General features: G+C 40.9%; 1 protein-coding gene across 1 annotated transcript in view; it reads left to right on the top strand.

The window, feature by feature from the left end:
• Positions 1-5,058: 5,058 nt before the first annotated feature.
• The window catches only part of PHIP (PHIP subunit of CUL4-Ring ligase complex), a 293,959-nt gene continuing 278,170 nt past the window's right edge, over positions 5,059-20,847 (top strand). The window contains exons 1-6 of the mRNA XM_084623628.1: positions 5,059-5,343; positions 5,445-5,503; positions 5,606-5,635; positions 5,756-5,815; positions 18,855-19,005; positions 19,092-19,190. Coding sequence (XP_084479754.1) covers positions 5,301-5,343; positions 5,445-5,503; positions 5,606-5,635; positions 5,756-5,815; positions 18,855-19,005; positions 19,092-19,190 — 442 coding nt within the window. The 5' untranslated portion in view covers positions 5,059-5,300. The remainder of the gene's footprint in view (positions 5,344-5,444; positions 5,504-5,605; positions 5,636-5,755; positions 5,816-18,854; positions 19,006-19,091; positions 19,191-20,847) is intronic.

The raw sequence follows: 20,847 nt of genomic DNA, 5'->3' as shown, positions 1-20,847 counted from the left end.
TCTTATAGAGCAATATAGTAAAAGGTTTTCTTCTGGTACACTTCTCATTACACAGTAGCTCTGCTCTAGAGTATATGGCGTACATAAGTTATCAGAGCAACGCTATTAAAAAAAAAACCTTTAAATGGTTAAAATTTACAAATTTGTATTACATTGTAAAGTAACCCTGGTGGCATTAAATGGACATGAAATTGAGTATGGCAGATATCCAAGCTTGTCTGCAAAGAATAATGCAGCAGCAACCAATAAAGCATAGCAGTTAAATTTTGTGCTTAAATTTATTTGGACAATTAGGGAATGTATTCAGCATACAAAGTCTTACTGTCAAGCTGATCCAGTAAACTAAACTGAAGAACATTTATGAAACTGATGGGGACAAATTACATGAATCACAGACAAAGCTTAAATAAAACGGTATTAGTCCTTTATTCTGAGGGAATTAAATAGCTCCAAGTCTTAAACTTTCCTCGTCAAGAAAAATTATATGAATGAGAATATAAGCAAAGATTTAATAGTGAAGCCAAAAATGTAATAGGTACAATTCATATGTGTAAATCTAAAGATGAACTAAGAAAGTCCCCCAAGTGATTGGCTGAATTTGATTCAAACCTAAAACTTTGCAACTCATCGTATAAATACGATATAATGGGTTGACTAGTGATGCATTTTATTTTTTATATTTTTACGAGTTAATCAGTTTTCATCGCTCTAGACTTCACTTTACTCTGAAATAATAGATAATGTGTACAAATAAATTTGTCAAAACTCAGCCCATTATATATTGTGTTTATTAAACTAGTTTTAGGCAGTATTGTTGGCGGTTTGTGTAATGCAAGCCTCCAGCTGCAGGAGCTAACTCCTACCAGCAGGGGAGAGGAGAGAGAATGAAAGATGTGATAGAATGCTTCCCTATAACAAGTGTTGCTATGAATGGGAAGAAAAAGGCATGTGGTGGGAGAGAGTAGAATGATTAAAGGAATATAAGTGGAACACATAAATAGGTGTTCAAATAGTTAAGTATTTTTAAAATCTGGTATTGGTATAACACATACTTGCCAGGAACTTGGAGAACAAATGTATACCTGAATGGGCAACTAAGTTACTAATTTAGAGAGTGCAAAAATAACTGATTAATGACCTAAAGTGTGAACAAATGGCTTTTAGCACTTCGACATGAAATTATTTTATCACTTTATAGATTGTTAAAACAACATTTGTCAGTTAGAATTTATTCAAACGAATGTTGTAAAAAAACACATACCCACATTTCATTCTTTCAAATTGTTAAAATACAATAAATAAGATAATGGGTTATTTCAGGAGCAAGAAATTTAATGAATGAAGCTTCTGATAAAAAAAGACAAATCTAGGAAGCTTAAGACTTAAGTTAATGTCTCCCAGCAAGCAGAGTTTGGTGCGTAAAAGAATTCTTCTTTAAAAAAATTTAATTAGACAATTTCATGTGTCATTTGTTAATTTATGAACCTCATTCATAAGGAAAATGTTTATCACAGAAAAATAAGGCTGTGGATTAGATGGCACAAAAATAGAAATCACATTGATACAAAAATATAATAAACTACAGCCACCAAAACGTTTGATAATGCAACTGTCAATAGCAGGAAATTAAGTTAAACTTGAATGAGAGTTAATACAGCTATGAAGCACGAAGGGGAGTAAAAACAAACTCCGCTCCATCAATATAGCTAAAACTCATACGGAAATTGCATCACATAAAGACATACGTAAAAAAAATGCAGACATGTGAACAAGACATCCTAAAATATTCCAGTATTTTCAAAGTGACTAGTGAGTTTGGGTACCCACATTATGAGGATGTAATTTTCAGAAAGTGTTTTGCACCCAACCTTTGAAAGTTACACTAGTGTGTGAAGTTGGACACAAAAATTGAGGCTCAAGGGCTCAGAGCATAACTGATGTATGGATTTTACACTATAAATTTGTTAATTGCAACATATATAAACTTTACTCCTGCTTTTAAATAACTATTTTCTTGATGAAAACAGTAATTCATTTAAAAAAAAAAACGAGAAAAATGGGTACTACAAGGTACAGTTTACATCTTCAAAAAGATATATCATAGTATGTGGGTATAATAAGCTTTGATGTGTTTAAGTCCATCACATTACAAATCATATTAAAGTAATCAAATTGAGAGTTTTTTTACTTTAATAACAATCTCAAACTGAAAAGGTAATAATCCAGACCTCAAAACAGAAAAAAACCCAAAGCAGCACAGAATCTCAGTGACATAGCAGAACTAAAATAATTTTTGCTTAAGGATAATGTAAGTTGACAAGAACATACTCTGAAGTAGTCCTTTTTATTTTGCAGGTAAGCCACAGTGTGAAAATTCAGAGATAAGGAATTTTTTTCCTCCATAGAAAACAAAAAAAAAAAAATCTCTGAGTTTAAGGAGAATGCACTGCAAAATTATCCTTGAAAATAAGTTAATGGAATGTTTATTACCACAGCAGATTTCTTAAAACTCATTCCAACATGCATCAGAAAACAGAAATAATTCCAAATCTTCTCATGACATGTGATTTACGTGTGTAAAAAAACCAAAAAGAAAACTCAACTAACCCTCCCCTGCATTTATCTTACTGCATCTGCAATAAGAATTTTAAAATGCAATAGCACAAATGGATCTTGTGTTTATCAGATTGAATCCTTGGAATTTTGATAATAGCAGTAAGAAAATTTTGGTTCTCTGAACTGCATCAGAAAAGTTATTACGTAAGTTGTCAAAAAGAGGAACACACTTTTCCTTCCAATATCATCAAAAACTCCCTCAGAATTCAAGTATTAAGATACCTGACATATAGGTACAGCAATATCATACACCAGGTATACTTCACTAATATACAGACATCATAGAATAATTAGAAAATGTTAATCTCATTACTCATGTAATCCTTTGCTGTTAACATCACTTACCATTAGAATTACAAAAGATACTTTGCATTTCTAAAAAAGAAAACTCAAATTATTAAAAATAATATTTATTTAATAGTAAGTGTGATTACACCATCATGACAATTATTTGAAGCGTTGATTAAGAGACAGAGGTTAAAAGGTAGGCCAGTTACTGTCCTAGGAAAACGGTAAAAGGGAGATACAGATATTTGGAAGAAAACATTAGATGACCGGAGTTACAGAAAAACTGATCAGCCCTGTTACAATACCTTTATTTTCAATACTTAGAGAAGTAAATATATAAAGAATTATTAGCTCACTTCATAATTATACGTTACAGTAATACACAGGTTACAATTTTCGTACTTAGGACATGATAAACAATAGTATTGTTAGGACATGATAAACATTATAAGCAATAATAATAAGTAGAATAGATGTTCAGTTGCCTGTTTAAGTATTTTTATTTATATTCACAGAAAATGTGACATATTAACTTCCTCTGTCATACAGATATTTATATACTAAAGCTAAAGAAAGGGTGGTTGCAACAAGCCTTCTCACCACATTAAGCACAAAGCAGCAGGGCCTAGGCAAGATTCTAGTCTTCCAAAGGCTGAGTTTGTGGGCCTTGGAGACTTGTATATAAAACTCCACCTCTAAAGCCCCTTGGGTCAGTTTCACAGAAATATGGTTTAATTTGAAATGTTTAAAAGCTTACAGCAGTTGAAAGCTGCAAATTCTCTGATTACAAAAGACTTTTTTCCTGTCTAATTTTTACATTCTTTTAATTCAAGATGTGCTTTCTAAGGGGTAACATTAATCATTGTGTTTACTTAGAAATGACAATTTTCCTTGTTTACATCCATTGCTGCTAAATTTCATTTTCAGGAACTCTTAATTTTTACAAGGCCCAAACTCGATCTGAAAAGCATAGATACATGACAGATCATAAAGACCGATCATTATTTATCATTTATTTAAATCTGGTAGAAAACACAGTATTTATTAGAGGTCAGTTTGATTACCGCCGAATATTAGCTTTGTTTTTGTGGCCGACTTTAAGCAGTAAGTAACAATGAACAAATCATCTGCTCTAACGTATGATCATTACTTAAAGTTAATGCAAGATAAATACACAATTTAAATTATTTAATCGCAAATCACGCTTGCTACTGTATAATAGTCTTTCAAGAACCTTCGCATGTTATTGATCCACCCATAAATTACCTCCAGTTCAGCCATAGGTTGCAAGTATCACCATCTTTCGCATGTTCACGGCATTCCTCCTCCTCCTCTTGCAAATATTCCTAGAAGCCTGAAGATTCATTGATCCAGGGTCTATGATGCGCCAGCAGCAGGAATAACGACTACAATGCGCATTAAGTAAAAAAAAAAGCCAGGTCTACGAGCAAAGCACTTTTTAAGATCCTTTCCCCCGGCTCCCGGCGAGGCGGTACCAACGAAGGATGCAGAGCGCTTTGCTCAGCTTTTACAAACCGGGGCATTACTGTTTCCCAAACAGCAAGACGAGCCAGCCCCGAGAGCAGGACGTTGCAGCGGGTCACGCCGGGCTGGCACATACGCCCCGGGCACAGACACCCCGGCGCGCCGGGCGCTTCAACTTACAGACAGACGCGAAATCCGCAGCCTTCGCCCCAGGGGGAGTGCTGGGGCAGCGTCGCCCGGCAGCCCGTGGCCCCGGGGGGGCTGCCGCGCCCGCCTCGCCCAGGGCTCCCGCGGGGCATTTTCGCTTCATTTGCCGACTACCCTGACACTGGTAACTTCCAGCCCAGCCCGCTGCGAGGAGCCGCCGCCGCCCCCTCCCCCCGCGTACGTCGTATCCCTCCGCTGCGGCCTCCTCTCCTCCCAGCCCTCACAGAGAAAGCGCCTTTCAGCCAAGCTCCCCGCCCACCCTGCCTCTGCCGCTCCGACATCTTCTCGGCCGGCCGGCCGGCCGGCCTGCTCGTACCTGCGCCGCGCTCCCGCCTCCCTGGGCGTGTCAGCGGCGGGGGCCGCGGGGCAGGCCGCTGGGGAGCGGGTGTCGGGGCAGGGGGCGCGCGCGCGGGCGCGCGCGGCGCGAGGGGCCGAGGGGGGAGGAGGAGGGGGCAGGGACTCTTTCCCCGGGCGGAGGGATCGCGCTCGCTCGCGGTGGTTCGGCGGTGGCGGCAGCAGCGGCGGCGGCGTTGGCGGCGGGCTGCTGCTGCCTGCGAGTTGTTGTTTCCTCCTCCTCCCGGCCGCGGGTTGAATGGTGGAGCCGAGACTCTTCCTGCCGAGCGAACAGTGACAGCTACCGGGCGGGCGGACACGTTCGCAGGGCCCCGCCGCCGCCGGGGAGCGCGGCCCGAGCGCCGCTCGCCATGTCCGGGGACGGCGGCAGGCACAGCGCGGAGCTGCGGGCGGGTAAGTGGAGGGCTCCGGCTGCTGGGCGCCGCGGAGCAGGAATGGCTGGTGCCCAGCCCGCCGCTCACCGTCTCTCTCCCTCTCTCTCCCTCCCCCCGCAGAGCTCTACTTCCTCATCGCCCGCTTTCTGGAGGACGGACCCTGCCAGCAAGCGGCTCAGGTAGGGATGGCGCCGCCGGGGCCTGGGGGGCCGGGCCGGGCCGGGCCGGGCGGGGTGTTGGCGGCGCACTCACAGCCGTTCCCCCTTTTGTTGTTGCTGCAGGTCCTGATCCGAGAAGTGGCGGAGAAGGAGGTAAGCGGCGCCGCACGCCCCGCGGTCGCCCCGCCTGCGGCCTCTCCCCGGCCCGGGCGCCGGGGGCTTTTCGGGGAGGGGGCGGCCGTGAGTGACTGAAAGGTGCTTTTTCTTCCCTAGCTGCTGCCCAAGCGCACGGACTGGACGGGCAAGGAGCATCCGCGGAGCTACGAGAACCTGGTGAGCCGAGCGGCCGGCCGGCGCGAGGCGGCGGGGAAACTTTCCGAGCAGCCCAATAAAAATTGAATTTCCCGCAAAAAAATTTTTTTTTTACAACTTAAAAAAAAAAGGGGGAAAAAAAAACTTCAGGGAGCTTTGACCTCCCCCCCCGTCAGTGACGGTGGGAGGGAGAGGGGGAGGGGAGGCGGCTGCCCCGGGGCAAGCCCCCCACTGCGGGGGTCCGGGTGTGAGGGTAAATAACAACAATTGTCCTAATGGGAGAGCCCCAGAGTCACTGTGCTAGAAATAAAGGTACGTCATGGATGTTGTGCAGGGAGAGCAGGAGGCAGTGAGGGGAGGAGCGAGCGGAGAGAGCCTGCCGGAGCCAGCCAGGCCGGCAGGAGACGGGGGCGCTGTATTCTGTGCAATCCTGCTTCTCACACACAAAGGCTCAGAGCTGCTGCATCACAATCCCACAACTTCCGAATATCACCCCACATCCTCACCTGTGGCACACACATGTGGTGGGGAAGGAGGGTGGTCGCCAGCTGGCTGATTGGCCGGAGCAGTTCAGAAAGCTTAAGTTTGCTTTCAGTACTGGCCTGGCTGTGTGTGAGACTCTCAGAATGGTATGTTGACTCCTTTTCCTTCCTGGTATGGCAACTTCATTGACAGGTGTCTGCTCTATCTCTTGACTCCATGCAACTTGTGCAACAGAATGTTGGCTTAGGAGCATTTATATTGTTTATAGGGCAACATTGTGTTGCCATATTCATAGGATAGATCAGATTTTTTTATACTCTGCTCTCCCTGTAAGTTGCTTTCACTCTGACAGTGCATCTACAGTAGAAAAGTTAGTAGCTGTAATACAGCTCAAGTGTAGGTGCATTGGTGCTAAGCTGCTATTGTGGATGGGCTCAAGCATTTTTTGCAACATGTCATGATCTGTAGGTTTTCATGAAACAGTAGCCAAAGGCCTAAGCCGTGTCTGCATAATAGTTGTTTTAATATGGGTCTACATTTCTAGACAACCTGAGAGGAAAACTTTGCCCTATGTGTTGTCATAATATTGTCATTCAGAAAGCAACATTGTCCTGTCAAACCTGTAAATTGATGAGACTAGCTGTAGGTCCCAGTCCTTCTGAGACTTACGCTACTCATGGTTAACTTTACGTACAAGAATAATACTGTTGATTTGAGTGGGGCTATGGTCATAATGATGAGCATTTCTATAATGTCTCATTGATGCTTGTGGTAGAATAATTTGAATAGAATAAGTCTTTGCAGGTTTTATTTATAAAAACTCACCCTGGGACAGAGTGAAGCATTTAAAAAATGCTGTCAAGCTGCAGATTTATAATGTTTAAAAAACATTTCTGCTGTTCAGCTGTGCCTAGTAAATGTAAAACAAACAGAAAATTTTCCTCTTATGCCTCTTTTCAAGGTTTAAAACTGAAACTGTTAGCCATTTAACTAATGTGGACCAGCAACCAGGATATTTTGCTTTTAAGGAAACTGTAAGCAACTTATTTAGAAACTGCAGCTACTTGTTGTTTGTAGCTAGCAATTACAAGTTATTTCAACTTAAATTTCATAATGATTTTTAGTACATAGATTTGATGGATGTTTGTGGTAGCTGGAACAATATTGAATTAGTGAGTTTCTTCAGAGCATATATGGCAGTGGTTCCCAAACTGGGGTTCGCGTACCCCTGAGGGGTTTGCAGAATGTTACAGGGGGGTTGCCAGAAAAATTTCTCTAATGGCGGTCAGAGGATCCCCGGGCATTGGAGGCAACAGGTGAGACCCAGTTGCAGGGCAGACAGCCCGAGTCCCAGGGAGAGCGGGGCAGAGCAGTTGGGGCTGGCAGTCCGAGCCCTGACCCTGTGAGCAGGGAAGCCGGCAGGCCGAACCCCAGCGCTCCGCGCGGGGCTGGCAGCCAAGCCCTAGGGAGAGCAGGGCTGGGCATTTGGGGCTGGCAGCCCGAGCCCCGGCAGTCAGCAGAACCTGCAGCCTGAGCTCAGTGGAGCTAAGTTGACTGGGGCGGTCAACAGGGTCCAGCAGCAGGAGCCCTGCGGAGTGCGGAGGAAATTTAAACTTAAATCCCTGGAAATACTCATTTTTAGGAGGCGGTTCACGAGATTTCACAATTTAGTGAAAGGGGTTCGCGGGCTGTTAAAGTTTGGGAACCAGTGATCTATGGTATATTGGTCAATAGTTTGTGTTAAATGTTGTTAGTGGTCATGAAGGAGTCTTTGCTGTTCAGCTTATTAAATACATTCTCATACCTATGTGTATAAGCTTTTCCTAATCGTCGATAATGTTTTTTAAAACATGTTGAGAAAAATGTAACAAGGAAATTATGAGGCACACAATATTTTAAACTGTGTTCATCACAGTATATAGGTTTTGAAAGTGCTGGTTCTGAGGTGGCAGGCTAGAGGGATAGGTATGGGGTTATGGAAGGGATAAGAGGACATCCTAAAAGATGTGATAACAGAAAAGCATGGAAAGGACTAGCAGAATTGATAAAGGAGCTAGCATTAGTAGGGCCACTGTAGAATTGTCACTGTAGAGATGTACTGAGGAATATATAGGGGCAGGGTACAGCCCCTGATTCACAGGCATCGGGGACGTCTTGCTTTTGGAGCGCAGAGGGTTCCTGCAAAGGGAGATGAGAATAAATAAATACCAACTCAGCATTATTATTATTTTATAGCATATAATATGCAGTTTTTCACTGGGGAGGTTGAGGAGGAGTGGAATATGGTTCTCCAAAATCCATGAAATCCCAAATGTGTGCAGGACTTCCATGGATATGGAGAAATGCTACTACTTGTCTCTCCCACCTGTACATTCCTTACAGTGCCTTCTTACATTTTTGATAAGTATTTGAATGATTTTCTTTTGCTTTAAAGTAATGGGGGGAGGAGAAAGGAAAATACAGACAACTAATTGTTTGTGGCATTTTTTTTCTTACACTTTTGCTTTAATTAAGGAAGGTATGCCTTAACTGTATTGCTTGATCCTGTTTGTTTCTGAAATGTGGCATTGAGTATCAGCATAGAAGTATTTAAAAAAAAAAAAGGATTTACTGAACTGACAGTTCCATTTAAGATTTTTTAAAAATCTTTTGGTTTGTTGTTTAAGATGCTTTCTTTGCTTGCTTAACTCCTAAAATACCTTTAATATAAATATTTAGGTTGGATGTCAATCTGTAATGTCAGCTCAGGTGTCTTTCTTTTAGTTTTGGTTCTTAAAAGTCTGAAATCTGAGCCCTGAAAAGGTTACTGATGCAAATGCTGTTGTTGACATCCTTTGCCATCTGCCAATTCCAGTCTCTTACCTGAATACCCTCGGCTCCCACTGAAGTCAAAAGGCAGGAGTTGAAAGAAGCTAAATAGGAACCCAAAGTATCAAAAATATGATAAATTAGTGACTCCAGAAATCAAAGGTAATTGAGGTTACTCAGTACTTCATGGAATTTGACTTTAAACGTTGCTTTATGTGGATTTGTAATTGTTATAAAGTTAATGCAGATTTACCTATCTAAACAAGAATATTATAACATCTTAATGCATTAGGTGTTCTGGTTTAAGTTTTATCAGATACTTGGATTTATTAAAAACTTTTCTTGGAGAATATGATTGTCTTTGTTAATTCTTAATTTTATTAAAATAAAATCATAATCTTAAAATATTACATATTTTATTGCTAAAATTTAAGATTATTCAAACAAGTTACAAAATTTAATGGACTGGTCACCATTTGTGCTTTTTATTTATTGTTTGCTCGAACAGTGAAACTACATTTGTCAGTTTCTGATAAACTAACATTGTGCTGTTTGGGTTTTCAACGCTGTAGGAGAATATATAAATTCAAAAAACTCAACCTGTGTTCCTTTTTTATAATTCAAACAGATATTTTCCTATAATGCTATCTTTTCAAAAAACCACCTATTTGTGGCCTAAGCTACATGAGTGTTCCTTGCTTGAGAGTCGCTTCCTTCCAAGTGTCAAACTGACTTTCCTATGTTATAACTTTATTTGTATCATGGAAGTACACAAAAGCACATGAGCTTTTAAATGAGCAGTTGGGTCCATCGTGCCATTTGCTGTACAAACGCTAAGGAAGAGACAAATAGTTTTTCAGGAGAAAAACCTCAAGACACGTTTATTAAAGTTCATAGCTCACTTTTGGTTAATATTTATGTTCTCTCAGTCTTCACTTCCATTTTCTATTGGAAGACTCGGGTATTCTGGTGAAAAGAACAGAAACAGCTCTTGGTAAGATGCACTGCCAGTTCCCCAAAGAATGCACTTGATAAGGAGCAAAAGGACATTGTTTCTTATTTTGTTTGTATGTGTAGCTAGCTGCTCAGCCATGGTAGCTAGGTACATGGTTCCAGGAAGTGATTTTGGTTCCCTGTAGTTGCAGGGATGCTTCCTTCTCTCTTGCCGCCTCCTGCTATTCTGTAGGTCTCCTCTTGGCAAAGGAGAAAGCAAGACTGTCACCCGCTCTTAGCGGATAGGGAACCTTCTATTGCAAACTGGTGTGTGTGGAGCTGTGCTCAGTCTGTGACATGAGAATGTCGTTGCTATGTAAATATCAGGTTTTTCTGAATATATTGTGTTCTACAGTTAGACTTTAAAGCCTATTTCTGTTAGAGTCTGTCTTTATGTGGGGCAGGGACAGAACTCTTGGTTGAAGGCTGATTACAAGATCATAGATGTTGCAGCTTGCTCTCTTCACCCTCTAAGAGTGCCGTGAGGAAACTGTTTAAGGCAAGTTTGGGCTCATGGGGAGACTAGCTATCAGAAGGGTGTTAAGGATTCCTATATGCAGCTTACAAGATGTCATAGGAAGGAGGCAGAAAGGGAGCTGTGCCACTGCTGCTGATCAGAATCTAGTACCTACCTCCTCATCTCATCTTTGAGACATTCAGGCAATTGTTCTCTCCCTTTCAGCTGCTTTCTTATATATCTGACTTCCTTTCCCCAAATCAGCAGTGACATTGTGGGGTCTACACCAGCTTTGGGAGAGGATGCAGTAATGTAGCTGGGACTCTTGTGCCTTACTAACAGTCTTTCTGTCCTCAGTATTATCTGTATTGCCCTTGTTTTCAAAGTGAAAATGGGGAGATGTACACCTTAGGGCCCATAGAATAACCTTCTTTGGCACTGGGTCTGCAAAGATTTACCCCATGTGGTTAACTTTACACACTATATAATTTCACTTCAAAGGGACTTCTCACACTGCATCAAGTTAACATGTGTCTTGTCTTCATGGGGTGGGTTAGGGCATTAGTGCAGTTTATGATCTATCGTGACACTGTATTTGATTTGTGTTTGTACAACACCTAGCACGATGGAGTTTGTCCCAGTGCTTACTGGGGCCTCTGGACAATATTGCAATTATTGTTTAATAACAATTTACCCCTTAATGAATGGCTGAGATGATAGTGGCTCGTTCAGGAAGTCTAGCACTGTACAGGTGTCTGCATGGTGTAAAGTGGACAAAAATGAAATTTTCAGAGAAATGAATCTAGAAAAACAAAAGAAAATGTAGTTTGTTGCATCCCAGATAAATGTTGTCTAGGAAATATTATAAAGTTATCACTAATAGTTCTTTGAAGTCTCTATAAAGTTTTGAAAGTGGTTCTGAAAGGTGTAGGGGATTGGTAATAGGTCACTGGTTCAGATATCTCTTATTGATGGTGAGACTAAAAATCATAACCATCTGGAGCTGCTGTTCAGTGTATGTGAATTTAGATGGCCTCAGTTTAGTTCTGCTAGACAGGTGTTCACATCGTACAAATCACTCCCATACGGTCACTTTAGCTGGGTGTGTCAGAGAGTTACAGATTGTTATTTAATTTAGAGTAAATTGAGGACAGGGATATTTCCCATTTAATGACAACAACAATTAAAGCTCCTAACACCTCTTTGTTGCTATATAAATGCTTAATGTCCATTGAAAGTAAACTACCCTTTTGCTCCTGTTTCCTTCTGGTCATGATTAAGAAGCATTGTTAGGACTTTGAATAAATAAACTTTAGTTTCCAAGATAATCTATCTAGTATTTCTTACCAGAACTTAATTGACTTTAAACATTTTAAAATTCCAAAATGTTTGAATAAGAAAATGTATATCAAAATTTTATAATTGTGGATGAAGCGAATTAAATTTATTTAGGTATCTTAAATAATTGGCTTAATTTGCAGCAGTGGAAATTTAGGTTAGATATTAGGAAAAACTATCTAACTTTTAAGAAGAGTTAAGCACTGGAACAAGTTACCTTGGGCGGTTGTGAAATCCCTGTCATTGGAGATTTTAAGAACCGGTTAGACAAACATTGATCAGGGTTGGTCTGGGTATACTTAATCCTGCCTCAGCATGGGGATGGATTAGATAGATGAATGCCTGAGATCCTTTTCAGTTCTACATTTGTATGACCTTTATGTAAACTCTGTATTTCTTGAAAATTTTCCCCAAGGCTGAACTGTAGATACAGTAGTACCTTTCTTTCTGTTAGCCCCTTTACTGGCGTTTATATTCTTACGTTACAAATTTTTAAATACTCTGACTTTTTGCAAATTTCCTATGTTTGCAATAGGACAAAAATTATGTGATCTCATAACAGTTGGTTCTAGTTAGCTCTGTTTCATTAGCAGTAAAAGTAACCTCAAGTTAAAAGAAAATACATCCCTGTAGTGTCTTATAGCCAAATCCCCATCTTTGTTTAGCCTACATATAAATCAGAAGATACTTCAGATGTGGAAATGAATTCTTATAAAGAAGCATCTCAGAGGGAGAATAAGAACACTTTAAAATTAGGAGTTGCAATAACATGGTTATTTTTCTCTGAAGCAAATTAAGCACTGGCCATTGGTTATAAGATACTGATGGTCTGGTCTGTTCCAGAATGACAATTGCTGTAATTCAATTTTTTGCCTTGTGTAACACTTGATACAGTGTGTGGCAATATATATATGGCTCAAAAGGTGGCTAAAATTGGCTGGATTGAGTATTCCAGACTTTGAATATAGGTAACTGATTTATTTTTAAAAACAGTTTTCTGAGGAAATTCAGTCCACTAGCTCAGTGGTTCTCAAAGCCGGTCCGCCGTTTGTTCAGGGAAAGCTCCGGCGCGCCGGGCTGGTTTGTTTACCTGCTGCGTCCGCAGGTTCGGCCAGTCGTGGCTCCCACTGGCCGTGGTTCGCTGCTCCAGGCCAATGGGGGCTGCGGGAAGGGGCGCAGGCCAAGGGACGTGCTGGCTGCCCTTCCCGCAGCCCCCATTGGCCTGGAGCAGCAAACCATGGCCAGTGGGATCCATGATTGGCCGAACCTGCAGACGCGGCAGGTAAACAAACCAGCCCGGCGCTCTGGGGCTTTCCCTGAACAAGCAGCGGACTGGCTTTGAGAACTGCTGCACTAGATTCTTTCTGTGATGAAGTTCTTGTTGATAAAATTATAGTTAGTTCAGGTCACTGTTAGCATAGAAATAAATAACTCAGTATTTTGGAAAATGTTTCAGTACAGGTATTGCTTTGGAGGATGGGTTTATAATAACTTAATACTAGGGTCCTGGACATTTGAATATCTGTGTAGTTGCATTTTGTATATGTCCACAGTTGGTTCTAGATAGTTATTGGTAAATACAGGACTGTCAATGGAACACTCTTTGTTTCTAGAAAATATTATTTTATTGTTATGGTCTGAAAACTGACACAAAATAGCTTTTATTACTTAACACCTCTGATTCCTGTTTGTGTTTTAGAGTCTGCTTAGTTTGGTGTTTAAACAAAACAAAACATGCTCTCTACTTCTACTAGCTTGGCAGAGCCAACACAGGTAAGAGTGAGAGCGCTGTATTCTATTTCTTGTTCATCATTAATATAGTAACATCACTTATATCTGTGCAAATCCTTTGAAAACAATGGGGGTGCACGCAGGTATCACTGACAATCTAAGATGACTTGCAAGACCGTCTTATTGTGGTGATATGCAAGATGGAAGGAATCCATCTAGAATCTCGTAATATAGATAGCATTTGTAGACCTGGCAGGAACCCTCCTTGCCCATCCAGATTATTTGTAGACTACATGTATTTTATGTTGAAATCATGATGCCAAATACTGAATCGTGCAATGCTCTCTTTTTAGAGCCATATTGTGTTGCACATCTAAATATTCATCCCTTGTTTTGTCTTTCCCCTTTTCCCCTCTGCTCTGTCAGACATCGGGATAGAGACAAGTTTCTGTCTTCCTATCTCTTTACCTCCTTGTCTTGCTCTAACTTGTTTCTGACTTGGCTTCTTACAGCTAGGGTGACCAGATAATAAGTGTAGAAGAATTCGGACAGGGTGTGATGGGTAATAGGTGCCTATATATGAAAAAGCCCCAGATATCGGGACTGTCTCTATAAAATTGGGACATCTGGTCACCCTACTTACAGCTACCCTCTTCTTTAGTGTGGTGTTTTTTTTTTTTCTCACTTGTGCCTGCCCTGAGAGCAGTTTTACCAGGTTTCTCTTTGCACCTGTTTTTGTTGCTCTCAGCTTTTTGTTTCCCTGTTTGTATACCTTTTCCTTCAGCAGGCCACCTCATAGGCTTTTCTCCCTTTCTGTAGCTGTCACTCAACTGCTCATTCTTCCTGATGTTTGTTTTTTACCCTTATAGTGAATGACTTCACTTCCCATACGGATAATCTGGCTGACTCCATCCAACTCCCCCTTCTTACTAGTTACCCTCACTTAGTCTTCACAAATAATTGGTCCATCAAATTCCTCTTTTACTGCTACCATACTTCATTTAATACTCTTCACTTTCTTGCTGTCTTCTGCACAATCACGTTTTTTTAAACTCCCACTCCATAAACTTCTTTCTCTTAGAAGACGACCCAACCTCTTATTTCCATCTCTCACCTCCCTTCCATGGTTTTTACTTTCTGATCCACCTACTTCTCTGCGTTTGACTCATTTACTCCCCAAACTGTTAGTCTGTGTCAGATCCCCCCACATCCTGGCTCTTTGGTTGCATTTTTCTACTCCTTTTCCCAATTTGCAAAGCAAGGAGTCCCAGTATATGCCTCCACTACAAATTTTGTTCCTTCAGCTACTTTTCCTAAGTAATATTAATTCCTGTAATTATAAGCTTACCACCTGAGGGGAAAGGAAGTGGTTACAGTAACTCCCACTTCCATTCTTTTATAAGCTAAGGAGAAGGAAAAAGTAGTCCAAAAATAAACAGTGTCCCTTTAAGGTCTTTTAGGACAGTGGTTTTCAACCGGGGATCTGCGATTCCTTTCAAGATTGGCCGTGGGCCCTGCGGCTGAAGCTCAGAGTCCAAGCCCTAGTGCCCCCTGTGGGGCTGAAGCCCTGAGCTCTCGTGCTCCTTGAGGGGCAGAAGCCCTGAGCCTATGGGCAGAGTTGGGGACATTGATGGCATTGCCCTCTCCACCCTCCCAAACTGCAGTGCAAGAGCACGGCAATCCCAGGGGCTCCACACCTTTCCCCCCCCCCCATCTCCTCTCCCCACCTCCTGGCCAGGTCGGAGACCGGAAACCGGAGCTGGGCAATGCAGGGCAGCTGCTGCTGTGGCTGGTGCCATGGAGTAGGCAGTGGCAGTGTCCCCTTGTCTCTTTCTGGTGCCCCAGGTTGAAGCTGCTCCTCAGCTTTCAGCCCCCTTTGCTCCTGCAGAGGCAGCTAGTAAGAGCCGTCTGGGTGGGGAGACCTGGCTCCGTGGCTGGCAGACCCCTCTGGGAACAGTGCTGGGAGGGCTCCCCTCCAGTCCCACAGTCCCTAATGCCTCTCTCCCTGCACCCTGAGCTACACCCCTGCCTGTACACAGCCCCTAGCCACCCCACTCCCTGCACCCTGAGCTATCCCCTTGTCCGTACATAGCCCCAGCTACCTTCCTGTCCGCACACAGCCCCTAGTCACCGCCTTCCCTGCACCCTGAGTACCCCCCTGCCTGCACACAGCCCAGTTTATCCCCTCCCTGCACCCTAAGCTGTTTTCAAACTTTCTGAGCTAAGCCCCTGCACCTTTAAGTTATAATTTTTGATTGTGCCCCCACCCCTCCCCCAACCCAGACAGGCTGGGTGGTCTTCTGAGGTGGAGGTGGTACTCCCTCCCTGGACCCTGCCATAGGGAGGTGGCTTGAGCCTTGCTGGTCCCTGCCCTCCTTCCCCATAGAAGTCAAACTACTCTTATACCCAGGCCCCTGCCTCTCTGCCCCTGCTGGGCCCTGGAGTTTTTATAGCATGTTGAGGGGTGCCTCCGAGAGAAACAGGTTGAGAACTCCTGTTTTAGGAGACTTCTGACTTAGATGGCTAATATTACTAGTTTGTCCGAGAACTAGGTTAATTTACTGTTTTGGTAACCAATACAAATGATTATTCCTTAGCTGACATTTATCTACAGCACGAAACTGCTCCGTAATCTGGCATGATTAGCCATCTTTGCACAAAAGAGGTCTGGGATTTAGAGTAAAAGGCAATTTGCATGGTGGGCATGAGTTGTATTTGAAGAACGTACAGCACCTTCTTGCAGTGACTAGAGCCAAGGTTAATACAAATAGTCTTCATTTTCTAAAGTACTTCTGAAATGTCACTTTTAGAATCAAACATTTATAGACTTTGTTTTTGTTTACAGTTGTTTATAAAACAGATGCAGTTACATGACAAAAATCACAAAAGGAGAGCGGATTCAAGAAGTAGGCTGACTGGAGCTTAGGTATATTTCAAGGCTGACCTTGGACTCCAAGCTTCAATCTTCTATCTACTTCAGTTTTGTTTTGTTTTTATTCAGGCTGTTGAAGTTAAGGAGTTCCCGGGTGCTTAACTGTTTGAGTAAAATAATACTTTTAAACAAACCTTATTCTGATGGGAGGAGTTGGCAAATCGGTAATTTAGTATACTGTATTAGTCTTTCTTCTCTGGAGACACAGGTTTAGATTTGACTTTCATTGCCAATGGAAAGTGTTTGATTTCAAATACAGCTGCACAGTGGGCATTATTTACTTACAGTCTGGGTACAGTCCCTGGAAGGGAGAAAAGGGAATAAAAAACAAGGGAAACAAGATCGGGTTCCTTAGCTAGAACAAGCTGCACTCACCTCTAAACATTGCTCATAGCCAAGGATGTGTAGCTTTTAAAAAGCACCCAAATTTATAATTTTCTTCGAGTTCTTACCCTTTTTATTGAAGCAAATTCAGAGAGGTCTCAGAATACTAATTTCTTAAAAAGAAAACGTTAGAATAACGAATCATGACAAGTAAGTCCTTGAGTTCTCTGGTGTTTTTGCTGTCCTGTTGACACTAACTACGTGTGTCTGAAGTCATTTGTACTTTAAAAAATGAATTTGAGATGAATTTATACAATGCTTTATTGTGCTTTGTATAACTACTTGTATAGCTTTTAAATATGGATTTTTAAATTGCATGTTGTAAGTCATATCTCACCTCAAAGCTAGTCAGAATTCAAGTCATTCACAAGGGTTTTTTATAAATATGTGACAGATGACTCAAATGAGAACAACAAAAGAAAAATTCCTTCCTCCTCCATCAGAAGCTTAAGAAGGTAAAAAAACCATTCTGGTGTAAATAAGTCTTTTCCAGAGTCTCAGTTTTGTAGTTCAGCACCGGTATGTTAATAAATTACTGCAGTGCAAAGTAAGATAACAGCATGTTGGCAAGACAGTAGTACATTTGATGAAGAATAAGGTATGTTCCTTCTAATTGGGTACAGTGTAGGAATATGAGCAATGTTCATCCTCCTTAAAATGTCAGTCATGGCCTTCTGCAGTTATAGTATAACAAAACATCACAAGCTTTCATTGTGAGATAATATAGGATGATTTTTTTGTCACAAAATAAATAAAAAACATGTTGCAGGATTAGTATTGAAACAAGGAATAAACCTGTATGCACTAGGTACTCTTATTAGAACGTATATATGCATTCTAATAGTGCAAATACAATTGTGAGATATTTCTTGATTTTTCAGATGCTTTAAGCTAGCAGTAGATTATGTATTGGAAGATATTATTTGTTAATAGCAGGATTAAAGATTTGTAATAGGGTTTAATTGTGATCACTTATATAAGTATATTTTGAAGTTGATCCCGTAGCACTGAAAAGACCAATCTGACCCGTAACCTAAGCTGTTCAAAAGAATAGATAAGGACTTCGATTTGCCTTTTTTGGACAAAATCCAGTTTTTAACTGGTGTGATGTTAAAATCAAACTGCTGTCATAAAGCATGTGTGATCGATGTTAGAAATCTGCTTTGATGCCAGTGCCACACGGTTAACACGAAGTATAAGTGATCTCCAAATCAACCTGAAAAGGTTTTTTTCCCCCTTATTGTATGAAAGGCGTGGATTTATTTGAATAAATAGTGTGTAATAGGGTTTTAAAAATTTATTTGACTCAAACTTTTTTGATTCATGAAAGTTATATTTAAAAGTGTAAATTATGGAGATACTGGTCGTGCCTCCATAGTTAAGGTTGAGTTGTTTTTTTCACTAAACATTGAGGTTGGCTCTCTATTTTATGTATGAAGAATACAGTCAATCATCTCAAAAATTGCAGCACTTACTCTTTGAGTATAGAGTGACTTTTCTAAGAACTATATAAGTATCAGGGTATCTTACCATACTGTTTTCTCATTTTGTTTCAAAGTAATTTAAATTGATCAGAAGCATATTTAAATGTGAGTTTGGACACTTTTTTTTGCATTTTTCTATTAACTAAAATGATTTAAGAGTTGCTTTATGCCTTCCGTCATTCATTTAAGTTACAAAATAGTAAATGTGAACTGTGTTTATAATACAGTTGATATACTTTGAACAGAGGAAATTAATTAGGACCAGTTGGAGTAAATTTACCATCTTAAAGGTTTTTATCTGTTTTGATCATTTGTTTAAAGTGATTGCTCATTTCTATTAAGAATTTTGGTAACGAACTTGACAAGAAAATGAGGATTAAAATAATCATTTTTGAAATATTACTGACTTCACCTTTATCACATGGGTTTTTTTTTCCTATCACGTAATAGGTGAAGTATTATAGACACTTGGCACCTGATCACTTGCTGCAAATATGCCATCGACTAGGACCACTTCTAGAGCAAGAAATTCCTCAGAGTGTCCCTGGAGTGCAAACCTTATTAGGAGCTGGAAGACAGTCTTTGCTTCGCACAAATAAAAGTATGAAAATTCACAAGGGGGCTTAAAGACATCATTTTTATTATTTCATGCTATATTTTCATATGTTTGTAATTTTTTACAAATAGGTTGCAAACATGTTGTGTGGAAGGGATCTGCTCTTGCTGCATTACATTGTGGTAGGCCTCCAGAGTCACCAATAAACTATGGCAGCCCACCTAGTATAGGTAAGTCAGTTTCGTTATCACACTGAAAAGTATAACATTGCTAGTGCAACATTTGTAAATTCAGCAGAAATTGTTTATTGGCGTGACAGTTGGGTAACAGTGTATTTGTATTTACTTTCTTATATGCTGTGTACCTTGTGCCTACCATGACTTCTGTTAGGATGGTCAATTATCCTGTTTTGAAAATGACAGGATGTACAATGTATGTCCAAATATTATCAATCCTGTTTTGAAGCTTTTGTTTTATTTGAGCCTTGTGGTATGAATTGGAATAAAATATTTCAAAATAATGAAAACAAACAAACAATATTTGGCTAGCTGATAACTTGGTTGCAAAAATGAAGCTGCAGGTAGGATAGTCTATCATGTTAATGACTTATTTGGACTCAAGACGCTATAGTCTGCCTCCACTTCTGGAAAATACAATAGAATTCTTTTCTTTTGAAGAGATTGTTTTAGTGTAGGGCTGTCAGGGTTCCTTCCCCACTCTGAACTCTAGGGTACAGATGTGGGGACCCGCATGAAAGACCCCCTAAGCTTATTCTTACCAGCTTAGGTTAAAAACTTCCCCAAGGTAAAACTTTGCCTTGTCCTTGAACAGTATGCTGCCACCACCAGGCGTTTTAAACAAAGAATGGGGAAAGAGACCACTTGGAGAAGTCTTCCCCCTTACACACCCCCTTTCCTGGGGAGGCTTGAGAATAATATCCTAACCAATTGGTTACAAAATCATCAAAGACGGAAACCCCTGGATCTTGGAACAATGGAAAAATAGTCAGGTTTTTAAAAGGAGGATTTTATTTAAAAAAAAAAAAAAAAAGGTAAAAATCATCTCTGTAAAATCAGGATGGAAGATACTTTACAGGGTATTCAGATTCAAAACACAGAGGATCCCCCTCTGGGCAAAACCTTAAAGTTACAGAAAACAGGAATAAACCTTCCTCTTAACACAGGGAAAATTCACATAAAACAAAAGATAAACTAATCCGCCTTGCCTGGTTTACCTATACTGGTTGCAATATTGGAGACTTGGATTAGGATGAGTTTGAGAAGATGGATTTCTTTCTGGCCTCTCTCAGTCCCAAGAAAGAACTACTACATAAACAAAGAGCACAAACAAAAGCCTCCCCCCACCAAGATTTGAAAGTATCTTGTTCCCTTATTGGTCCTTTGGGTCAGGTGCCAGCCAGGTTAGCTGAGCTTCTTAACCCTTTACAGGTAACAGGATGTTGCCTCTGTCCAGGAGGGATTTTATAGCACTGTATACAGAAAGGTGGTTACCTTTCCCTTTATATTTATGACAAGGGCCTTGTAGCAGGGAATATTGTTTCTCTGCTTCAACTGTTTGGTCCCATTTGCTTATTTCTTAGTTTTGTCCAGATTTGCTTTGTGCTATAGCATGGAACATGCACACGTTCTCTCTGTTGGGCTGCAAAATGGCAGAACAACAGAAGTCTAGAAGAGTATTTCCTCCTCTTTTTGGTTTTCCATGATTACCTTGAAGTTCTCACTCTGTCCGTGAGGAAGTGTTTCATTAGCCTTCAGCCTGTAATGAGGGACAGTTGTTTTGCTTTCTCTTTACCTTAAAGAGGGTAGTGATGTACATGATTTTGGAGGGAACTCATTGAATCTTAATCTCTTCCTGTCGTAGAAAGGA

This window comes from Lepidochelys olivacea, assembly GCF_965140295.1.
Source record: "Lepidochelys olivacea isolate rLepOli2 genome assembly, chromosome: 3".
Classification (NCBI taxonomy): domain Eukaryota; kingdom Metazoa; phylum Chordata; order Testudines; family Cheloniidae; genus Lepidochelys; species Lepidochelys olivacea.
Note: the sequence above shows the minus strand (reverse complement) of the source record. Positions and strands in the feature narration are given on the sequence as shown.